A 24,592-nucleotide genomic window follows, 5' to 3' on the forward strand; every position below is an offset into this window, starting at 1 on the left:
GAAAGTCACTTTTCGTGGTGAGCATTGAGAAATTAATGAACTAAACACAGTGGGTTTTAAAGGTCCAGGCTGGTAGAAGAAGATTGCACATCACTTCATCTGCTCGTAGTTTGCATGGACAGTATAGGTTTACACTATTTCAATGCGTCAGTGGAAAAGTCAGTTTGAGGGCTGATAAAAGCTGGCAGTCTGACAGTACTCCTGATTATCCTGTAGTTCCCTTCATGGAATATCACAAATAGAGTCTTTAATAAGGCAATTAAAAAGAGATACTTAAAAGATGCTGCTGGTGTTGGTCCCGTTGGCAGTGTCAAAAGGTTGTGTATTTGCTTTTCTCTTCGTCTGTCCTTTAAATCACGTCGTATTTAGGCTGAACATACGGTTTCTGTTATGACCTCCTCCAAACTTGATCCTTCAATTCACAGAGAGATGCAGTTGCATACTCCGGAAAAAAGGTTTTACAAAAATACTTGTTTCTGGCTTTGCAAGTCTGCAGCTAGTCAGCAGGCTAATGTTGTCGTTGGATGTTCATGTAAATATGGAGATATTTTCTGAGGTTGGTTGTAAACTCCAAGTTAACCTGATCTTAAAAATAAAACATGATTGTACTTTATAGTATCCCGATTGACGCTCTTCATGGCCGCCTGATGAAAGATGTCCCGACAGAAACAGATGTTCACCTGCCTTCTTCAACACGTTTGCTAAAATTACATACATCTCCCGGCGGGATGATGGGCTTTTGTTTCGGCGCCGTCTCTCACCTTGAACATTGCAGCCTGCGGCTCTCCCAGTTCATAGAAAGGTGGTTTCCCAGTTGCCATCTCTATGATGGTGCAGCCCAGAGACCAGATGTCCGCCGGCTTGCCATATCCTCGAGGACCCTTGTCAATGATTTCTGGAGCCATGTACTGCAGTGTGCCTGGACAAAGCAACCGAAATACACAGACAGACTTTTAGGATGTTTTTAATCATCTAATGGTGTATATACTCCAAGGGGTTTCAGAGTTTGAGCAGGGATGGCGAAAAATACATTTTATAATTATTTGAGCGATTTGGATCTGGATGGGTTGGTTTTATACATTCATTCGTGGCACTTTCAGATCTCTCACGGTTTTGGCTTGTCCTTAAAGTAAGAGTTAGGCGTAGGTTCACATAAGGTCAATATTTAATTGCTCTCTTGCTCAGGCTCCGGTCGCTAAGTCCAATAACTTCCTGAAATCTCTACTGGGTTCCTGTGAGCTGCTCTTGGCCAAGAAGTAGTTCAATACCCAGTGTAAAACGGCAAATTGACGATTTTATACTTCAGTTTTTAATACAGATTGTTAAAAGCTTTATTGGTGGGTTTTTGGTACGAGCTGGACAGAAAGTGGTATTGATTTTTTCATCTAACTTGTTTTTAAAGTATTCCTTTAAACTGACAGATTGTCTGTTTTCAGACTCTAACTCAAATACAGCCGCTGGCTTCAGCTTTGTATTCAGCAGACAAACTGAAGAGAGAACGATCGTCTCATTTAACTCTCAACAACAAAGTGAATCAGTGTTGCTTCCCAAAATGTCAAACTACTGCTGTGCGTTTGTGTTTAGGTGTCATCTCTTGGGATTCTTATAATGTATAGGATCTCATTCTGACCTTGCTGCTGCCAACCTCTGCCACATCGGTCTTCTTTTAATCAAATAACTGACCTATAAAACTCATAAATAAGTGAATAAATCAGGAGCGTGTCTTGAATACCTTTTTCAAGGCCTCAAGAAGTTTCATACACTTAAGTGGTAAAGTTGACCTCAACAACAAATGACAGACTCTAAGTGCTAAAAATAGCTTGCATTAAAACTAATTATAAGTCTGTCATGAGGTGATGGCACAATTTGTGCAAAAGACCAATCAAGTGCCATGAGCTTCAAACAGGGCTCATGGTCTATGAGCAACAGCAAAGAGTCTCTCTCTGTCGTCAGTGAACCACAGCTCAGTCCAAAGTAACATTTTCAGCGCCCCACTGAAAGGACTCTTTTGTTCTAATAATAGCCTGCTGGGCGATGTTTGCTGCTTTTAGAAGCACGTGTACTGAGCTAAAAACAGGCGGGGAGGCATTTATAGCCGACCTGGGTTATAAAAAGGAGTAGCCCAGGTTCCTGAAAGAGCTCCACCATTCAGGGTGAGTCCCTGTCTGTTCCAATCAGCTGCCAGATGGTCTTATCTAAGGAGGTTAAACTGAGCCGCAATTGGCCGCCGTGGTGCCGACATCACACGGACTCAAACCTGCTAGACCTGACCGCAGACTTGAGTAGCAACAGCCAGGTATTCTCAGTGTTCTCGCTTACTGGCCAAAAAGCGAGACAGGATTAGGCCTACTGCTCTGAAAGACACGTATTATCAGTGTGGAGTTACCTCCCTGCTCAGCTGTATTCATGGCCACTGCTGAGCAAAGCGTTCCTTTTCCTTGTTGATTCGTGAAAATGGGGATTTATTTTAGAACGGACCTCTAAGGCATTCTCGAGGGTTTGTGTGAACAAGACTTTACGGGTCAGAGCGTACCTGTGAAAGTCTCGGTGCAGGGGTTGATCCCAGCTAACCTCTTGGATGTGCCAAAATCTGAAATCTTCAGAACGCCGCTGTAGGTGTTGATGAGAACGTTGTCACCCTGCGGATCGGAAGAGACATCCGTGAGAACAGAGACACCCAATCCCCTCCCTGACATTCCACGATGCCGTTGGGATTACGTGAGGTGCAGCTTGCAAATACTTGAAGGTGACAAAGAGCAGGTTACAGCGAACGGGTGGAGGAGGGCGACATCCCAGACAAAACAAAGTAACTGACGCCGATGACGCGTATATGACCGTGTTGTTGAATCAGGTGGACGCATTGGGGGAAGAGGCTGCTGAGCCTAATGGCCGGATGGGATGGAAGCGTTATCAGTGTGTGTCATAACTGAGATAAAACAGGGAGGGACGTCAGAATAACGATATGAAGCGGTATAAAGACAATGCAAAAACAGCTGGGGCGCTCTTGTGAAGGCATTTGCAAAGAATTAGTACACATTTTTTAAATCACAGTTTACTTGTAATGAAACATGCTGAAAATGTAAAATGTCCTCGCCGTACAAACTTGTGGCACAAGGCGTTTCTTTTCAGATCAAACGGTTCTGGGGATTCCCTTGAGTGGGAACTGCCCACTGGGGAGCTTAGCTCCCCTCACAACTTCATTGTTCTGCTTGCGCACATCTACAGCTGCAGACCAGGTGGAAAGCTTTCCGAGCTTTTTTAAAAGTGGCATACGAATAAATAAACGACATAAGAACAATCAAAATCATCCATCATGAACCTTTGTTACTGGGTAAGCGTTTGTGCTCCTGAGTTAGCGGCTCGTTCTCAGTGGGTTTAGGGCTCAGGGAAGAGTTAAAACCTCAGGACTTTACCGTCAGTGTTTTCTTCCATTTCTTCCGTTGCGAGGTGTAGTTTTGTGTTTTGTGATTAAAAAACATTCTTTAGGAGAAATGGCGGTTGCCAGGGCTGCATTGGCTCGTGTGTTTGACCAACCCCATCACTCGTGGTTTCCCCTGTGCTGGGAGAGTATCTACCGTCCTCTGAAATCGGAGCTGAAAAGGTCCCGGCGCTCCAAGATTCACCATCATACATAGTTCTTGCGGCGATGGGAAAATATAAATGTGGCTTTCTTATGAAGTTACTCTGGTCTAGAAAAACAGCCATAGTTGCGGTGCAGTCTGTTCATCTTTTGTTTTTGCTCAATTCTCTCGTGCCAAAACCTGCCAATCAAACAGTGCGGCCATTGGAGAGCTAACTAACTAACCAAAAAACCAACCAATAACCCAATCAACCAATTAACCAACCAAAAAACGAACTAACTAATTAACCAACCAAACAACCAACTAACTAACTAACGAAACAAACGACCAACCAACTAATTAACTAACTAACAAACTAACCGACCAACTAACTAAAACTACCAACCAATCAACTAACTAACCAACCAACTAACAAACTAACTAAACAAACAAATGACCAACCAACCAACCAACTAACTAACTAACCGACCAACCAACCGACCAACTAACTAACCAAAACTACCAACCAATCAACTAACTAACCAACCAACCAACTAACTAACTAACCAAACAACCAACCGACCAACTGACCAACTAACCAACTAACTAACCAAAACGACCAACCAATCAACTAACTAACCAAAACGACCAACCAATCAACTAACGAACCAACCAACTAACTAACTAACCAAATGGCCAACCAACTAACCAACTAACTAACCAAAACTACCAACCAATCAACTAACTAACTAACTTACTAACTAACTAACTAACTGCTTCCTGAGAGAAGTCTCTACATGCAGCCCGGGCCAACATCCTCGCAAGATTTAAACAAATAATAATACATTGGACGTGGCTTAAGCAGCTATGTTTTTATGGAAATTAGCCTGCTAGAAGCCAAAGAGGCAACACAGACGATAAACGGTGGATTATATTAACGGTACAATAGCGTCTTCCTCTGTGTGTTCACCTTAATGTCTCTGTGAGCTATCTGGTTGTCGTGCAGGTATTTGAGTCCCTCTAAGATCTGCCGCGTGTAGAAGCCGATGGTGGGCTCGTTGTTTTTCAGAGGGCCCCACTTGGACCTCAGCAGAGCGGACAGACTCCCTGGACGGGGCAAAGAAGAACCACGGTCAACACACCCATTCACACCTGTGATCAGCAAAACAGTTACGAGACGTCTGCACTTTTTCTACCGCAATTCTTCTGTTAAATGACGTACAAACTCCTGTTTTAATGCATTTATTGCAGAAAAGGTTGCAGTGATGAGTGTAAATATAGATCTTGTGGAATAAAAATGTCTAGTTATTGCTTGACCTTTTCGGAACTGTGACAATGTGTTCAAAGACCATTTATTTTAGTGCAGATGTCTTCTTTTGGGTAAAATATATAATTATTCAGTTAAGGATAAAGAAGAAAATAAAAACCTGTAACCGTAAGCACTAAAAGCCACTTGAAGAATATGCAGCCTGATGAGCTTCCTGTCCTTTCATTACATTTAGTGCTCTCAGTTATTTCCAAATAGTGTGTGTATCTTGCTAAAAAACTATTTATTGCATCTTTCATTTCCTCTTTAAAGGAACATATCAGAAACAGCAGGTCTCACCCCCAGGCACTTGCTCCATGAAGATCTTTATGAAGCCGTTCTCGCTGATGGATCCGAGGTACTGGACGATGTTCTTGTGCTTTAAGTGCTTGTGGAGAGCGATCTCCTCGTGGAGCGGCTGAGAGCACCTGCATTAAAAAACACGTCATTGTATTACGTTTGTGCTTGGAAAAGTAGCGCATGTCATGATGAAAAATAATTAGTCTTTCTTTTATTTTCTATATCCCAGCTTTTGTGGGTTTGAAGATATATGGTCACAGTTATAGTTAAAGATGTATTAAAAAATCTGGTTTCATTCAATAATTTTTCTTCCCATTTTAGTAAATATTGAAGAGAAACTATACTCCTGAAAATGTGAAACCTTTACAAAAAAGCTATGATTAAGTATCTAGAATAGGTCATGAGAAACCAAAAAATTATTTCATTATCAATCAATAAACAGATATTTCCATGATTAAATAATTCATTACTTTGGTCTATTGAACATCATGTCATATTTTCTGTGCTTATAAAATAACTGAAATGATAATTTAATGATAAAAATGGGTTTCAGGTACACGTTCCTGATGATTCGATAACAAAAGAAATCCTTACAGTAATGAAATGAACCTGACAATAAATTGATTGATGGTCCCAGGTTGTTAGGATCTGTGTGTTTCCTGTTTTATGTTGAAGTCCCTGTCTCGTTTCCTGTTTCCCTGCTCTTCTCTCCCTGTGCTTGTCCGTTTCTTTCCTGATTGTTTCCATCCACGCCCTGATTGTTTCCACCTGTGTCTCCACCTGTGTCTAGTTCCCCTGTGTATTTAATCTGTGTCCTTCTGTTTGTCTGGTGTCGGATCGTCCTTTTTGTTCCTGTGTGGTGTTCGTCCGTGTTCCTGTCCTGGAAATAAAGCTGATTTCTCGTGAAACTCCGGCTGCGTTTGGGTCCTCCACACCGCACCATAACACAGGTTGCTTTACCCAGAAGAGGAAGAAGACGTGTAGTCTCTGTGTATTTTCCCTCAGGTGACATGTAAACAGGATAAAGCTCAGATGCCTAAAGCCAAAAGAATAAACCAGAAAAACTGTGATCCTGATATGAGATCAGAACAAAGGGAATATCTGTTCACTGAAAACATGCCTGGCAGCAATTTATTTTCCCATTCTGCTCTCTGCATGAATCACATCCTCTCTCTTTCTGCCTATCTTGAGATTTCAATCCACTTTTGAATTATTTACCAAAATCCTCCACATTCTTTGCAGCAGAGCACCCTGCTGAGGTGATCAGTGGAGAACAAAGTGTGGCGGTGCAATCATGCAGTCTGAGAGAGCTGGAGATGAGTACAGGGTTTGAGGTAGACAGGCGGTTGGAGCAGAGACGTCGGGGGTTTGCCTCCAGAGCTCCGCACTGACCACTCACTCAAAGTGGACACCAGAACGGAGGCCACCGGGGACTCTGCTGATCTGACCACTCTCCGTTGCAGAGGAAGAGGCTTTAACAGCTCAGACACCTGCTTACATAAACGCTGTAATTCAATCTTTGCAGAGGATGATATGTGCTGAGGGCGGCTTCAGAGCTAAAGAGTTTACCTTCGGGAGGATAATGAACCATTTCAGCTTGAAACAGACAATAACAATTTGGACCAATTAATGTTAGAGTTCTACATTTTTTTTTCAGACACTCTTACACGAGAGACTATGCCCCCCCGCCTCCCCCGACATGCAAACCCTTTTGACTGCCTGACTGTAATCACACTGGCTCAGCAGCGAGTCTCACACTCAACCGACTAGTTTGCAAATGGTCTGCTGACATGAAAACAGGAACATTTGTTGTGTTGGTAATTTCTCTAATGAGCAACAAACATTATGAAAAGCGCATTTTCGTCTGTTAACTTTTGATGTTCGGCTTTATCACCTTATCACTTTATTACTATTATTCACTTCATGTCGGACAAAATGGACAAACATACTTTCGATTTTCTGGATGTTCAACATTGGAAAATTGACAATAAGGATGACTGACTTTAAAAAAGGTTGGTCAGACACAACGTGTTTTAAATTAACATCCCTAGTTTATCCTCTTCTAAACATCAATTTCATGGCAATCGGATAATTAGATTAGGAAACTAGTGCACAAGTATGGCACTTTGGTCTGTGGGTCACCAAAAATATTAGGATGCATCCTCTGGGGACCCCAAATATGTAAAGATAACTTAAAGGTGCCCTGGGTAGTTTAGATGACTATAGCATCATGAAACAATGCTTTCAGGAGAGATTCCCCATGTTGTTTACACTCGAGCACGTGGGTGATGCAATACACATTTCTGCCACTGGTTTCACTCTATTCAACCTTAAGCAATTCAGGATTTGAAGAATGTATATTATTAGGAAGGAACAGGTTTGTTAAACACAAGAGACAACTTGTCAGGGACTATAACACTGAGGGAACTCTTTGACCTATTTAATGGTGCTTGATGGATTACAGGGACAGTCAACATTACAATTTGTCCTCAGGGTACCACAAATATCCATAATAAATATCCTTGCAAATTGAAGTCTTATAATAAAAGACTGACTTACAAATACACATTATGTCCACTTCACTATTATTATTCTGTGGTAACGACAGTGTACAACCTTCAGAGTGACAAAGAGAACGTGGAGAGAACTTCCTGTCCAGACTCTCACCTGCTGTCTCTCTCTGGTATTTCTTTGATGGCCAGTCGAACCTGGTTGCTGAGGTCTCGGCCCGCGTACACCACACCAAATGTGCCTTTTCCCAGAACCACCCTGTCTCCGTGCTCGTCGTACTCGTAGTCGTACTGTGGAGACAAAGAAGCAGCATCCACCATGAAGACCCGATCATTCCTTATCACTGTGGTGCCTGGAGTAGAGTTGCCTGATCAGCTGTGTCCGAAATCACTCACTAAATAGTCGACTTTGTAGGGAGTTCACCAAAATGTATCGTGAGAATGTGAGACACAAAGTATCCCACAATGCATTGTGAAAAGTACCGTGCAGTAAATGTTCACTAACCGAGCAATACATAACTCCGATCTTTATATTATGACAGTGCATCACAAACGGCCACGAAGTACTTTGTGGAATTAAGCGTATTGTCTCCATATTCACAACAGCAGCGTTCCCGCTTTACCTCCCATTAAAAGTCCTAAACTTACAGCAGATCACGGCTTACTAGGGGAACGTAATCATCTCCCTGAGAGGCAACTCTACAACTTAGCTACAAAATCTATTTCTCACAAAGATGCATGTGGGTTAATATTATGCATGCAATTTTTAACCCTAATAAAAGCCATTGATCCATTGTGTGCATAAAAAAGAAGCAATATGATAGTTATTTCTTTGTTTACTTGAATTTTGTTCCAAAATAATGTTCAATCTTCAAATACAAACACAGTAAACCTACTTTCCAAACATATCCGGTTATTGAACTGTTCATAATTCACCTCAACAAATGGTATTTTATCAGATTACTTTAACCCTTTAAGTTGATTCCTGATGATACCCCATCAAGAAAGGAGCTAAAGTGCATTTCTCTCTGAGCGGTTTGTAGGATACGACCCACGATGTTGGTTTTTCATTGTTTTGAAGGCTGGAGACAAACCGACAGTAGATTGCAGCTCAGAGATATTTATGTTGCATTAAACAAATAGAAAACCAGTTCCTGAGTAAAAACCTGTCTAACATTTGATCTGTGCCAAGCCACGTAGTCAAAAAAAGGGCGCAGCAGCATTTTAAGGTAATTAACTTGTCTTTTCCAAAAGGCAGGTGCCTGCTCCGTACTGTCAAAGCACACAAAGCACAACTCATGCAGGCCTCATCCCCGCAGGTTCCTGTTTATGGTCTCTGGCTTTGCAGCTGCTGCAATCCAGTTATTAAGATGCAAATTGTAATGAACTGAATACAAAAAAAAGCTAGATTCAAAGTCCCGAGTTCATACAAGGTTAAAAGAGAATAATGTTAAGACATTATGTTATGAAAAGCAAGGGACATATATTATTGAAATTCTTTGTTTCTTTGTCTTTTAAAGGAAGCATGAACAATAGCCAGTTAGCTGGCACTAAAAAGGGATTTGCCCAAAGCTAATTAGCGGTTAAAGATGGTTTTGGGGTCAATTATCAACAATTCACTTCTGTTTGAAGAAAACACCACCGTCACGTCGTGTTTCCCGTGAGGCAGGATGTAACAACACTATGCACGCTCATTTAAGCCTTTATTAAATTATATATATACATAAAAAAGGAACTGTGGGCGTATTTGTTTGAAATGTACCACTGGCTCGAGTGACGATGCACCAGTAAGTAAACTATGGGAAGGACTTTTTTGATGCACTTTATAGCTACACAATACATATTTATATTAATACAATCAAAGTTAATTGGGCTGAACAACTCTCTGAGCCAGCATAGAAGAGAATCTATTCTTCGGTCCTCTCACCTCCAAGGCGTCGCTGTCACAGTCTCCCTCCTCTGGACCCTTCCAGGCCTCCTCAGAGATGCTGTTGACCAGGTCGCAGAATCTGCCAAAGAAAAACTTCTTCAATTAAAAATAGAGATCATACACAACAAAGAAATGAACAGTGGAGTCTATGATTATTTAAACACTGGAGTCTAAATAAGCTAATAAACGAATACTGATTTGCGTGTTTAACTGTGTGGTTGTATCGATAGCAGGTGAAAGGTGGCAGGATACATCGTAGACCCTATGCACCTGTTCATAGAACCGTAACAACATAACTGTGAATATCTCCCTGTGCCGAATGTAGAATGTGCACACGTCATCTGCCATTCAATTGGTACATATTGTGATGGAGTGGCAGTATTTACTGTTGCTGGTGGTCTTTTTCACAAGGGGTTACAGTATGTTTGCATGCACGCCTCCCACACATATAATGACCTTGACCGTTCTCACCCAACACAAGCTGCTAATTAGCTCGTTGTCTCGTCGCGCTGTCGCACACGGCCGCCCTGCAGGTGATCCGTGATACGCGTGCGCTTATGCATATACGCATTGGGCCAATCATGCACAATCTGAGAGGACCCCCCCCCCCCGCCACCGCCATTGTTTTATTCGCAGAACTTAAAAAGGAGTGTTGCGTCACAACAACAGCCGGTGTGACTCACCGACTCTCACACTCCACATAATGGAACTGGAAGTGCTCGGGAGCCTCTGATGTGAGAGTCACAAGTCTGAACACTCAGTGCTTCAGCGAGTGAGGAACACGATGGTCTCCAAAAGAAACAAGGTGTGCTTGTTGCGACGCAGACGTGCGAAACTTCCCACCTGAGTTTTGGAGCTGACCAGATCGCCTGAACGACTGTTGGTATGGATACGAGTAGAGAAGAGATGAAGTAACTGCATTGGGGAGAAGTCTTCGTAGACTAATGTAAATCTTTCGGAGCAAATATATATTTTCGAAAAATCCGATTGGTTCTATGATGGCGGGAGTTTTAAGGACTAAAATGTGTTTCTGGTGAGTAAAAGTGTTTGTGAGAGAAGGTTGTCCGCATATATATATACTATATATACTGGAAATAGATCACATCAACTCGAATAGATGGTTTTCAAAGTAAAATATTTTATTGCTATTAATTTATAGATTAGTATTAATAAGGAATCTTTTTTTCCAAGTCCATACATCATTTCTTTTCAGGAAATTCTTCCTCATTCTGCCAAATTAATAAATGCCTAATATTTTGTTGAAAATATATATTTTGGTCCTGATCCTCTGCAGTATATTTTCTTAAATATTGTTCACACCATGGCAATCCAAAGGTTGTTCTTTTAGATGGCTTATAACAGATTTATAAAGCTTAACCATTAATAAATCCATTCAATAAAGACTGCATTACCAGAAAGGTCTCCAGTGACATCTGATTCAAAGTAAATATGAGCATTGAGCTCAAAAGCACCTCAATCAGCTCACAGAGCTGCTGGTATGGCTGCCGACTCATAAGTCTTCTTGAGGAAAACAAGAAGGACTTTTATTGGAGAATTAAATCCCTCCTTTCAGATTAGGTGCCATAACTAATAAATAAGGTTACATTAAAAGAGGAAGGACAATAAATCAATTTGATCACCTCCAATAAAGATGCATCGTGCTAACACGCTCATAGAGGCTGTGTCTCAAACACAGAGAGACAGAGAACAGACCTTTTACAGTGCATCTCTGTACAGAAATAGATCTGGAAGTCCTCTGCATTGTGGAGCACGTAGAGGAAGGCACTGCGCTCATCAAACTTGGAGATGCTGAGGAGAGACGGACCAAAGTTAGTTCAACGACTATCCCATGAGAGCAGACACGACTCAGAATGAATGAAACCTTTCACTGGACCTATGACATAAGCCATAAAATCTCTGGCTGTGCAATAAAAGATTGTTTGTTACTACATATGGATGGCCACTCCTTTAAAAATATAAACCCCAGTATATGTTACGAATACAGATGCAATAACAACAAAATGCATTGATAGACACAGTAAATAAGCTTCATTTTGAGTATAAGAGTTGGTTTCTGCATCATCTGGAAAAAACTTATTTTGCAAGTTGTCCAATCAAGTGATTCTGAATTTTGGCACAAAAGACGGAGAGCTTCAATTGAACAGCGAAATGGAAACTTGTATCCGCTGATATGAGCCCTTGTCCAATTGTGAGCGTGCCTGCTAAGGCCAGCGCTGCCTATTGGGACGACGGAGAGACTGTGTGTGTGTGTGTGTGTGTGGTCGTACTGTAGCGCTCAGAGCTATTGTGTCCCGCTGACTGTCTGCAGGCTGAGTGGGCACAGAGAATGAGTCGTTCCCTAGCAACATGTGAGCACAGCCCTCCACTCATCTGACACAGAATTCCTCGGAGGACCACGGAAAGCGAGACGGCAGACAGAGACATTATGAAAACTGTCCAAGTTATTAATGGAGCGCTGTGATACAGTCTGGAGCGGCAAGAGGTAAAGTCTCTCAAACCTGCACGCTGCATGCATTTAATAAAATGATTGTTTTTGTGCACGTTTAGATTACTCTGCACATCCGACATGCTAGGCCCTCATCTTTACATAAAGTCAGCAGTAGATCCAGATATGTGTGTGATTATTATACTTTTCATTTATCATGAGATTTCTCATTCAACTCTTATTTTAATTCGGTATTTATCTGTTACGGATATAGACTCATATCTTGGAACAATGTTATAATTATTTTGTCTCATTAAGATCAAGGTTTCTTAAGAGAGACCTCTGCAGAGGAATACACCTATACAGTATGAGCATAGACAAAAACCCTAAGAAATGACATTATAGACATTAGTCCCACATTAAAGGGCCAATATGTCGCATTTCAGGGGATCTATTTGCACAAATGGAATATGACATTCATAAATGTGTTTATTATGATTATAATTATCTGATGCATAATCAGCTGAAACTAAGAATCATTGTGTTTTTGTTGCTAAGGATCAGCGCTTCATATCCACATCGGGAGCAGTTCTTCTTTACAGAGTCTGTAAGGACCCAGGAAGGACAAACTAAACAATCAACTCTAGAGAGAGCCTTTAGTGTTATTATGTTACCTGCAGCTCTCTGACATGCTTGTGAAACTGCAGTAATATGAGCCACAGAGTGGAAAACTGTGGTACAGCCATCCGCCGCCTGACTTCTGTTGCTCCTAAAGTAGTGTTGTTTTAGTCGGCATGGCTTCCGGCCGAGGCAAAGGGCGTTACCAGAGCTTTGCACCCACCAGCTCACATTATCGCAGCCTTGGGAAGGGAGGGGTGAGCTGAGGGGTATTCAGCTGCCTGCAGACTGCCACCTCACCACTAGATGCCATCAAATCCAGAGGATGCATTGCAATAACTTTGGTGATCCCTTCCTCAGGCGCCAAATTGTAACTTTTTTCAATGACAAAATACTCCAAAAAACCCAATATTACCATCAGCGTCTTCCGTACCTTCTGTTTAGCGCTTATTAGCAATGGGAATGCTAACGCGATAAACATGGTCAATGTTGTATGTGCTTAAGGACATGTTGGCTTTGAGCTCAAAGTACGGCCTCACAGCAAATTATCTTTTTACAATTGATTCATACCAATATTGTCACTTGAGAGATGAAAATACATAAGAGAAACATAATGGCAGTATAGGATAAAAACAATCGCGTCATCCATCTCAACAATACATTAGTCTGGTGACTTTTGTATATGAACTTGTGCTAAACACCCTCTGATAAATCTAAACCAACCACCCTCAGGACAAAAGGTGAGAGGTCGTGGTGACGCCACTCAGCTGTAATACGAGTGCGTCATTAGCGGCAGCAGACACTCACCTGACACCTCGCACTGACGTGGCGCTGAAGTTCCACTCGTGAATCCCCTTTTGGTTCAGGAGAGATTAAGACAAATAACATCAGCTTCTGGGAGAGGTTAAAGCAATCAATACACTGACCGATCAGAACAGATGGATTTTAGTGTTAGAGTAGTCTCATTATCTGAAATATGTCAATTGACCCGACAGTAATACAATAGACATTAGTATTTCATTATCACATTGGAGACAGCACATGCATAACAAGGAAAACATGAAGTCGGTGTAGTTGATGTAGGAGGTTGAACAGGATCGATTTCTGGTGAGATACTATTTATGTACTGCCGTGTAGGTAAACAATAATGTACTGCAATATGAGAAAATCAATAAGCAGACATAAAGGTCTTCATGTAAAGAAACAAGAGCCCATTATCACAGGCATTACCAAACAGACACACTCGCATCTGTTAACTTCTGTTGGCAAACAAGAGCATCTTTTATTAACACATTAATTAGTTTCAGCATTTACATAATGCATCAGTATTGTTTCTATGGTTACTTTCAGCAGGAGCATGTGGTGAAGCAATGCATGCCAGAAATATTTTCTGTAGATGTTATACATATATATATATATGTATATATATATATGTATATATATATATATAAATACATATATATAAATATATATATTTATACATAAATATATATATACATATATATACATATAAACACACACATATATATATATATATATATTTCAAAGTAGTCCTAGGTAACCAATAGCCTTTATATTTGCTTTCATGTATATTTGCCAAAAATAATTGCTAAACACGAGTGTCAGAGTTGCTGAATGATAAACATGTTTGACACCCACCTTGTCATCAGGAGCCACATGCCAGATAGACACCGTGTTGTCATCCACGTCTTTGCTTATGGACAAATAGGAAGGCTGGTACACTTTAGTGGGCTCTAATATCAACACCTGGAAAACAGATGGATATGTTTTATGATTCCCTTTATTTAACCAATTCAAGTGTGCTGAGCATGCGTCGTCCTTCTGGTTGCTTGCTTGCTTTAATATGCACAATAAACTGGATATCTGTCCTGTAAATCTGATCCAGACATTGTGAGAGCCACTTACGGGAAACCGGACAGAGGAGACGTCTTTCTTGGTGGCCTCCACCAGGAAGTCCATCCAGAAGTCCACCAGCTCCTGCTTGGGGGCCGGCTGCTCCACGCCGGGTTTCTTAAACTGTTGGTAGATCAAGATGGTCTCCACCAGCGAGCACAGATACCTGAAACCAACCAGAGGGAATCAGACAAAAAAAATAGAATCAACTCAGCTCAGATAATAAATATGTAACCAAACGTCACCGGCACACGAAACTTAACTGACATCCCATTTGTCATCAGGAAAACATCTGCGAAGAAAATAACCGACTGGCAGATACTTTGCATGTGTATCATATTGCTTTCAAAGCCACGAGCAAACATCAAGAAGGTTCACAGAAACAAACAATACCATATGATTGTGTTTCCTTTGGACTCATTTCTCTTGGAGACATTCATGGAAACGTAAAAGAGTTTTCACAAACACAAACAGAGAGCAGCGGGCTCGTAAGCTCGGCAAAGAAAAAGGAGCTGCCGACGCTGTGCTGCACCCCTCCACATGTCGTACAGCTGATACCGTCTGAAAACATAGATTAACGGATCATTTGGGACTTTATGTTCCCATTTTGCCACAAATGCACATCCTCCACACTGGCAGGTGAGGTGAACCTTTATATATTTTTTTATAGTAATAAAAAGGTGCTGGCCATGGCGAACTACGAAGACATCTCAAATCACAAAAGGGTAAAACACTCTTTTTTTTATCGGACCTGTTCCAAGCTGTGTTTTTCTTTTGAGGAAAATCATTTCTTTCCACAGGGCAAGTCTATTGCATTCTGATATATGTTAAACTCTTCACAACATGTCACAACACCATGCTGATACATACTCATCAAAGACAGAGGCGATGCCCAAATGAGCAAAGTCACTTCCTTGTGACATTTTCTACTCTCTGTGCAAAAAACACAGCAAGTGCACATTGGCCTCCGATGCCGCTGCGGTTTCAAGGGAAAGCCGAGCTACACTTCCCATCACGATGACCCTCGCGCCGTTGACGATGGACGTGGATGTCTAAAAGGAGTGGTGTTTTTTCCGGCGTGCGTTCTCACCAGATGGGGGCTCTGAGTTTGAAGAGTTTCTCCGAGGCCTGGATGACCCTGGTGTTGTCGCAGGCCAGGATGCTGGCGACCAGGAAGAAACCCACGTCCCAGTAGCTCTGCAGCTTGTCCAGGCTGCCTTTCTTCCCCAGCAGGCTGCTCAGCTTCACTCCTGGAAAACAGGAAAGAGTGTTACACACAATGGGGCGATGGACTGTGTTACTTCCTTTGAACGGTCCCTTACTGAAGAGAGTGAGATGGTGTCGTGCCAGTGAAATGTGTGTGGCTGCAGGAGTCAATACCTTCCAGACCCTTTTAAGAAATCTTATGTGGACATTTATCTGCCGGGTTAATGACTCAGAAAATGAGATAATCGTGGTTTTATCGAACATAAAGTGAAAACAGAGTTTTGATGCAAACTGTGAAGCCGTGTGCAAGAAGGGGCACCAGCGTTTGTTTGAGGAAACTGTCCATCGGCAAAATCTTGATTAACTTATTTTATCGTGCTTTTATTGAATCAATTTGATCTTTTTAAATGGTCCAGCAGGTCGAGTGTTGAGTCCCAGCGGAGCCCAGAGTCCCTGAACACCACACAGTTAGAACGGATAACCGGCTCCATCTCAGAGGACGACTTCGGCTTCCAGACGGAGGTAGTTAGTCCCACGCTGGAGAACAAAGCGGTGTAGAAACAGCTTTGTTCCAGCAGCCGAACAAATTAGAATAATAACAGGGATTTGTGGCTCTGTGTACTTTTATCAACATGTCTGTCGTGTTGTCTGTGTTGATTGTAATGTGTGTCGAGGTGAATGCCTCATTGCGAAACAATTCTACTTACTGGGATAAATACAGTAACCTGAACCTGTTCTATACGCTACCAGCTGTAGAGACATCCTGTCTATTTATAAGCCTTCCGCAGGTATATGTATTTTACTTGTGATTTTGCATGGATTTTATTCTTTATAATGTGTTGTACCATCTGGACCTTGAGTCTTTGAATAACAGCCGAGGAGAGACTGCAATACTGTTTACTGTTTATGTTTATTTATAATTGTGATAATGGTTTCAGCTTCTGCTGCTCTGCACTTCCTGCTGCAGTAACCAGCCATTTGGAGAGGCAGGTGGGGGGTCGGAGGGATTAGTCTAGGGGGAAAGCACGGGTCCAGAGGGACTCAGGGTGGGGCTAATTTAGGGAGCTGCAGGCTGATTCCCAGGACTGCTTGCTCCGTTTCCCACATTCCTGAGCTCCTCTGAGTCTCAGATTCCAGAGCAGACCCAAAGGATTGGGAACAAGGGCTTAACAGGGAGAAAGTCATTTAACATATGATCTGATTTTCTTAATCAAAGTCGGAATAATCAATATTCTTTATAGTACACTGGATCTTGAGCCAAGCTGAGCCAAGCTGTGCGATGCTGCCTCTGCCGGCACGCTGTCGTAGCCAACGTATCATAATGATATAATATGAACATCGTGGAACTCGTAGCCACTTAAGAGACGCATACTTCCCCCTTCGAGACCAAATGTTACCATCCTTAAAACAAAAACTCTAAGTTTATAAACTATAATAGGACAGTAACAGTAGAGTGATGATGAATACATTTTGTGTCTGGATAGAAATATTCACAAGAGATTTCCTTATAGGGACAGGAATCATATTTCCTGAGCTAATTTTCGACCTTTTTGGACAGATCCGACTGGTTGCAGATCAAAGACAGATATCCAACGCTGCGTCCACTCACCCACTTTGCGAAGTTCGAAAGACGTTTCAAACTGGTGGCCGGCCGCCAGGAGCAGAACGGCGTAGTTGATCCCAGAGTGTAGTGTCGGCTCTGACTCGAAGCCCTTTTTAAACCTGAAAGCAGAATAAAACTAATGACTTCAATAAATAGTAATACACGTGTTATTCCACGCCCCAAAGCATGTCTGAGATAAAGGATGGCTTCCTGAGACACTTCAACTTACAACAGCAATTACAACCATATTGGGTTGGGACCACAGACCTGCAAACCGCCACTGTGAGTACCCTAGAAATTCTCATTTATTTAATGAGCAATCTGTTGGGCTGAGGGAAGGGGTGTGAATGTTATTAGGAGCCTCTGCCAAATTGTGACATGGAACTGCAAAAAATAATAGCCAGATGGGAGCTCGATAACGCAGCTTATTCAATTGAAGAGCGATTCCCAGATAAAGGCAACCAGTAGCCTTCGGTTGTCAGCATTGCTCTGTTATTAAGTCAACTTCCATCGTATACCATGGACTCAAATGACTGACGTACTCACGGGAGATTACAAACAAGATAGTACCAAGTAACACCTTGATTTCTCTCAGAACAGCCTTCCCAGATTCAACAAGGTGCTGGAAACCCTCCACATGCATCTCTCTGCTGACTCATTAGCATCGAGCACATCCTGCAGGCTGCTTCTTGTTTTTTTTGGCAGAGCACTCGAGCTGTGATCATCATCCTTCATCACCTGGAGCTCTGAACCAGGTTCAGATCTTAAAATGACTCCCCAAAAAACTGTACATTAGCGCCTGGAAGGACTATTATACAGACAGTAAATGTATGAACTGACATTTTTATATATATATATATATATACATAAATATGAGCATTCATTTAAATGATAGAAACAATTAATTCCCTGATCGCATAGAACTCATCCCCTACTTGACTTGAAAAAACCCATTGTGAAGATCTCTGGGCTTCCTCATGTTTGAATTCATATATCTTTACTTTATTTAAGGGATTCAATCATGCAATTCAAGATCATCCATTCAATGTGTGTTTTGACTGCACTGGTGTCAGTCGTGAGGAGTGGTGGATTAGTAATGAAAACCCTCAACCTTTAAATGAGCATCCACTTTCACTGAAAAGGGATTAAGCCGATTAAAAAAAGGGAAACATTGCACCCGTGCTATTTAATCCAGAAACAAGATCTTCCAAATGAGGCTTGATTGGCCGTAAGAGCCACGGAGATGTTACCAAATCACGAGGAAAGACCTTTTAACATCACGATATGACTCTAAATCCTCTTTTTCCATCTTTGTGTCCTCTGACTTAAAGGCTTTAACATCTATGGACACGGCTATGAAAGTCTTCTATTCACGGCAAACTCTTAATCCCGCCACGATCCAGTGAGACATCCATCTTGCATCTTGCCCTTGAAAACATTTCTTCGAGGCAATATGCATACGTGATACCCGGCATTCCGACATCCTCTCTCACCAGTGTGTGCCGCTGTCTCGGCTCGCCGTGTCAGTGAAGTGAGACTCCAGGAACATGTCCTTGTAGATCCGCCCCACCAGGCAGTAGATGTCCGAGGCCACCTGCTCCTCGTCCTCCACCAGCGGCAGCATTATGTCCAGAGCCTTCTGCCTGTCGCCCGGCAGGTTCCTCCTACGCTCACAAAATACACGGCATGCAAAGTCAGGAGGGATGTCAACGGAGCGTGCAGCAACGCAGCAATGCAGCAACGCAGCAACGCAGCAACGCAGCAACACACATGGAGAGAATCTCTACTCGAGCATGTGGGACACTCGGATGTCAGGACATCTTAACCTCAAATCAATTAAATACATTCTTTTGCTTTACGGTCTCTTGCAAGTCCTTCAATCTTCAAAGTTCACTTATAAATCATAGATTACACTTAAAAAAGGCGACATTAGCTGCATTTACTCCAGAAGAATTGGCATATTTCCTGGATCATTCATTGCATTTCAAACGGCTGGTTTCGACAGGTCACATTCCATTCAACACTCCTTTCCACTGCTTTCTATTTTGGGTAAGGACACGTAAGCACACAAATCATGAAGGGAGTAACAGGTGACACGCCTTCCCTCATTTAGCAACAACTGGAGACATAAAACAAGAGAGCAATGTCAGAGAACTTCATACGCTACATCCCTATTTGGCCAAATTCGCTCATGATCGAAATGTAGCGTTAGTGTTCTGCATTCAATAATTCTTCTTCCTGACACCTGCATTCGGGGACAGGACACCTTAAAAAGAGTTACTCCACTGATATAGCATTTCACTCCTGGAACACTGCTGCTGTCACAAAGGATCCAAGTCGATGCAACAGAACCAGAGATATCGTCTTTTTATTCTTGCTCGTCGAAACCTGGCTCCTACATTACCCACAATGCAGCTGCCTGCAGCAGGATCAGGGGGCTAATAATGTAGCCTCGAGCCTCAAGTAGAGATGAGGATTGGGCTACAGGAGGTCTGTAGGCCACACCCCCAGAGTTGTTTCATTTTCTAACTTATGGTCTTCAGCCCTGACCTAAAAAGTGTTAATTTAGTTGCAAAGCCCAAAGCATTGAAATGCTGCATGATGGCATAATAAAACTATGTGATACATAATACAATAAGTATCACACAGTACGCTTTGGTCGCCTACAATAATTACTGGTTTGAACAATCAAATTAAATCAAAATTAGCAACAGAAGCAGAAGGGTGTGTGTGTGTGTGTGTGTGTGTGTGTGTGTGTGTGTGTGTGTGTGTGAGAGGGATGCGAAGAGAGAGTATGTGTGTGTTTGTAGCTTTAGAGAACAGTTGCACATCCATTATTGTGGGGAAGTGATTCCTGGTTCAGAGGAGGCCCCCCAGAGCCGGACTACAGAGGTTATTGGGGTTTTCATTTACAGAAACTCCACTTGCATTTCATACTGCGAGCCTCCAGGTGCGGATGGTTCTGTCATCACAAACCTGGAGGGAAATAATGGAGGCTCTATAATGAGAAACACATTTCAAAATAAAGGGACATGAACTGCACGCTCTTGAGTTCTAATTTGACTGAATTACATGAATGTTTTGTTTCCATGAGAGCTTTTATATTTCCTGTTCTGATCACTCAGTGTGCAGAAAAGATGTGATTAATGTTGCTGCTGGTTTAGAACTAAATGAAACAGCGCTGGGAGTCTCGTATGAGCACTATGAGGGCAATACAAAAACCTAATACATCAAATTCATTGTTATTATTACAGTTGATTGATTTACAATTTAATATTTTCTCTTACAATTTTCAATAAATAAATGTTCTAACTCACGCATGTAATCAGATAATCACAAACATTTATTTTCTATGTGTCTAAGACACACGGAGAATTTGACTTGGCGGCTGGTGTGTACATTAGACAGACAAACAAAACAGTCAACCGAGTGCAAGAATTCAAACATTAAATTTACAATGGCATAAGATAAAATAAATCAAATAAATCTGTTCATGTGGGTCAGTGGGGGACTCGGGCTCTGGTCATGAGCCTGACTGTCGACGGGAAGTAGCTGTCTATCAGTTTATGAGGTAGAGCTGACTAAGTTTAGTACAAGAGCCCTGCTATAAATCTACCATAATGAAGGCTATAATGTTCAGTTTGGTTGACACTGATTCAACTTGACGGTCGTTTCAGACGCTGTTTTTTGGTCCGTTAACTCGCGTTACAGACTCAGATGTGTTTCTAATGTTCCACACTTTAACTTGACTCTAAGGAATGAAAGAAAGCATCAAATACAAGACAGGGAATATCACAAGGGATCTAGTAATAAAACCAAAAAAACGCAACTAAATGTGGACACAGCTCCAACCAGAACTCTGAGCAGACCCCGAGCCACCAGGAGATCCAGACATCGCTGAACCGAGCAAAACGGGGGTTTGAATACGTGACTTGCGCTTGTTTGTTCGGGCAGCCTGGGAGGCAGAGGACCACAATGTCTGAGGAGTCCGTGTCTGTGTCATAACTCAAGCCTGAACTAATACAACTAAACCAACTAGACTGTAAGCAACATGTCACATTACTGGACATGCTCTTTTAAATCACAGGAGCACCGCAGCAAAGAGACGGAGCCGAGAATCAGACAAGAGCTGCAAAGTGTGCCCTCGGTAATCGGCGCCATACATCAATCCTTAATGGCTGTGGTATATTAATCGGTTCGGGTAATACCATCACTTAAGATTATTATCACATTTGTACATGCTCCTCTTCATACCTGTTGTATTATATAACATATAGGGTATTAATACCAACCGAGGTCCCCTATATCTTCAGGAACATCCTCATCATTATGTTAATTTAAGCTGCAAAGCGCTTCACAATCTCTATTACACGAGGGCAATGTTTTATCCTCGAGGGATGAAATTTGGACAAGGCTTTGTTCTCGAGCTAATGAACGTGTCAAAACACAGACTTCAGAAAGAGACGCGTGGTGCTGGGGGGACCAGTCTCACACAAAAAAAGACACAACGTGTGATGTAAACACATCGTAGCTCCTTTAGAGAGCGTGAAAGTTAAATAAAACATACGAGCTGACAGCTATTACCATGGAGACCGTCTGGAGGGGCGAGCGCTCAGGGAGACGAGACCCCCCCCCCCCACACACACACACCCTAATGCGTCGAGCTATTTCTCTTTCTTCTCTCCAGAGTGCTGACTGGTATTTGGATGGAGGAGATTCTTCCTGTGCTCTCGTCAGGAGCCCGGCAGCGTGTCTCTCACCAGCCGGCCGCCACCCTGCCGCCGACAAGAGGCTGAAGCCAATTAGTCGACACACTCTTCAACCTGAGAGATCCGTCTGGAGGCCGAGCCTCGACTTCAGACCGTTTGCCGTGCGTTCATCACGGCAGATTGTTGATCATCTCAGGGCTCGCTGTGCTGCACCGGCTCGGAACTGAGAACTAATGATTTATAAAAGCGGAACATATATTTCTGGTTCGTGATTCAAAAGAGAAGAATCGCTCCATTGTGCAGTCTCTAACAACACACCATTAACTTATGACAGAGGCCTCTTTTTGAAGACTACTGTGTGATATCAGTCTTTTCATATCAGATCTTCAATATAGTTATTTCACCGCTTAAATGTCCAACATTACACATCCTTTATGAAGATGGAAAAGGCAGCTTCTGTTGGGGAACACTAAACTGTCCACTAGGAGAGGGCAACATGTATGAAAATCTCACATCTTTTTACTATGGAGGTTATTATTAGGGCATCTAGGAGGGTCAGAGGTAGCTTACAATATTTAAATGTATTCTTCCACAGTAATATAAATAAGTGCATTATATGTTTTCTGGAAAATGTATAGAAAACCTGAACAATTTAACCAAATGGGAATATCAAATTTGTCTAGATTGGGGAGTTACATACTTCATCCCACTGATGAAAAAGTGTTAAAGATATATATGAGTTACTATGGTATAATGATATGATGCTCATATAAATTATTCAAGATAATCCATAGGTATATTGTCGTGTTACCTTCTTAGATCCAAATATGTATTTTTGTGGATTCCAAACAATATGATGCATTCATTTAGATTTACTAGTGCTAATTAAAAATATATTTGAACGTGCATGAAAAAAACATCAATCTAATCAAATCAGAGTTGGACAAAATTAATATTGTTAAAAATCACTAGTAAGCTCCATATAGCTGACGCCACAGAGACCTCCCACAGAGGTTTGTCTCCACTAAACTGAAGGGAGTGTCTTCTGTCATTAGCACTTATCAAATCAATCTGTCTGACAGCATGTCTCAGCCTTGCTGCCCGCAGCTCGTAAATATAATATCACATCCTGGCAATATGCAGCAAAAACACACGGGCATCTTGGCAACCTCCAGAAATATTCTCCAATTGCTGCCAAATTTAAGAGCAGCATGCTTTATTGCCGTTTGAGGCCGTCGCACCGCGAAAACCGCAGGAAGTTTACAAGAAAGGCAGCTGGTGAGAAGCAGGCAGTCAAGAGCTCTCTGTGTCGTACATCTGTCTTCTTTCCTGAGCAGAGTGGCAGCACATGAATAATCTATGCTGCTTTTTCAAAAATGTAACTGGAGTTTAAAGAAATGTTATTTAAAAAACAGATAAAGCCAAGACAAACTGTTTTGGTTGATAAATGTATATGTAAGTCTTGATTCTTGGAAATAACAGGAAAGGGCGGAGATGAAGACGGAGTTTCCTCCACTGAGTGTTCTAACATCTCAGAGAGCATCGTTGTCTTTCTGGTAGGACCGCTGACCAATGGGACGACAAGTTTCATGGCCCATTGTTTTAAAAGTCAGACCACACGATTTTGATTATTACCTATTTCGACTTTCTTTCAAAAGAACTGTAATCTACAGCGAGGCTCCAGGTAAATGTTTTCACCGCCATCCCAATAAAATAATGTCAATTTAGAACAGAGGTTCCAAACTGTGTACCGACCTTTGATTTAAAAAGGTGTGTCTGTGCAATTTCAACTGACCGAGCAGAAAGCATTTTCCATTCGACTTCAACAATTTAATATGATTAATTTCACGTCGATTTAACTTAATTTACTCCGACAAGGACCCTTGTTAGCAGCAGCTTGGCCACTCTGGTCAACATATAACACACAAAGCCAAAGCAATCAAAGGCTTTAAGCTTAAAACATGTGTAGTTCTGGTAATGAACATGTGAATAAATACATATGCAATATCGAAGAATACTAAAGTAACTATGCTGTGCCAACGCTTAAAAATCACTTTGAAGAATTGGACAAGAGCATAGAGATGTCCTAGAGACGACGCTCGCTGAAATGTGTTCATAAAAAAATTATATTTTTTTAGCTTTATTGTCAATACGTCACACTCCATTGCTCAACATCAAAACCTCCACTTTAAATAAATAAAGACATAACAAGCTGTACGTACTGAGTGTGTGCAGCCTGCACACGTCTCCATGTGCAGGCCGGTAGCTGGTTAAGCGTCACCAGATGTGTCTTACCGATTCAGTGCAAAGGCGTAGTGGAACTTCACATGTGGCTGGGCCATGGGGTCAAAGGTCGGCAGCTTCTCCAGAGTCTCCACCAGCTTCACGACGGACTCATAATCCTGCACGATAAGCGAGGAACACACCGGTGACTGATTGCAAAGCATTGTGGGACGGTTGTCCAAGTATCCTTCCACCAATGTCCTCAAA

General features: G+C 42.0%; 1 protein-coding gene across 1 annotated transcript in view; it reads right to left on the reverse strand.

Moving 5' to 3' along the window:
* map3k5 (mitogen-activated protein kinase kinase kinase 5) overlaps positions 1-24,592 on the reverse strand; it is a 67,365-nt gene that overhangs the window by 9,847 nt on the left and 32,926 nt on the right. Inside the window, exons 6-19 of the mRNA XM_056428992.1 lie at positions 24,398-24,504; positions 18,887-19,057; positions 17,400-17,512; positions 15,675-15,834; positions 14,597-14,750; positions 14,330-14,437; positions 13,478-13,524; positions 11,320-11,415; positions 9,604-9,685; positions 7,834-7,967; positions 5,167-5,294; positions 4,531-4,667; positions 2,534-2,639; positions 762-919 (exon numbers count right to left, since the gene is read on the reverse strand). Of these exons, the coding sequence (XP_056284967.1) occupies positions 762-919; positions 2,534-2,639; positions 4,531-4,667; positions 5,167-5,294; positions 7,834-7,967; positions 9,604-9,685; positions 11,320-11,415; positions 13,478-13,524; positions 14,330-14,437; positions 14,597-14,750; positions 15,675-15,834; positions 17,400-17,512; positions 18,887-19,057; positions 24,398-24,504 (1,701 nt within the window). The remainder of the gene's footprint in view (positions 1-761; positions 920-2,533; positions 2,640-4,530; positions 4,668-5,166; positions 5,295-7,833; positions 7,968-9,603; positions 9,686-11,319; positions 11,416-13,477; positions 13,525-14,329; positions 14,438-14,596; positions 14,751-15,674; positions 15,835-17,399; positions 17,513-18,886; positions 19,058-24,397; positions 24,505-24,592) is intronic.

The sequence above is a fragment of the Pseudoliparis swirei genome, chromosome 12, assembly GCF_029220125.1.
Source record: "Pseudoliparis swirei isolate HS2019 ecotype Mariana Trench chromosome 12, NWPU_hadal_v1, whole genome shotgun sequence".
NCBI classification, from domain to species: Eukaryota; Metazoa; Chordata; class Actinopteri; order Perciformes; family Liparidae; genus Pseudoliparis; species Pseudoliparis swirei.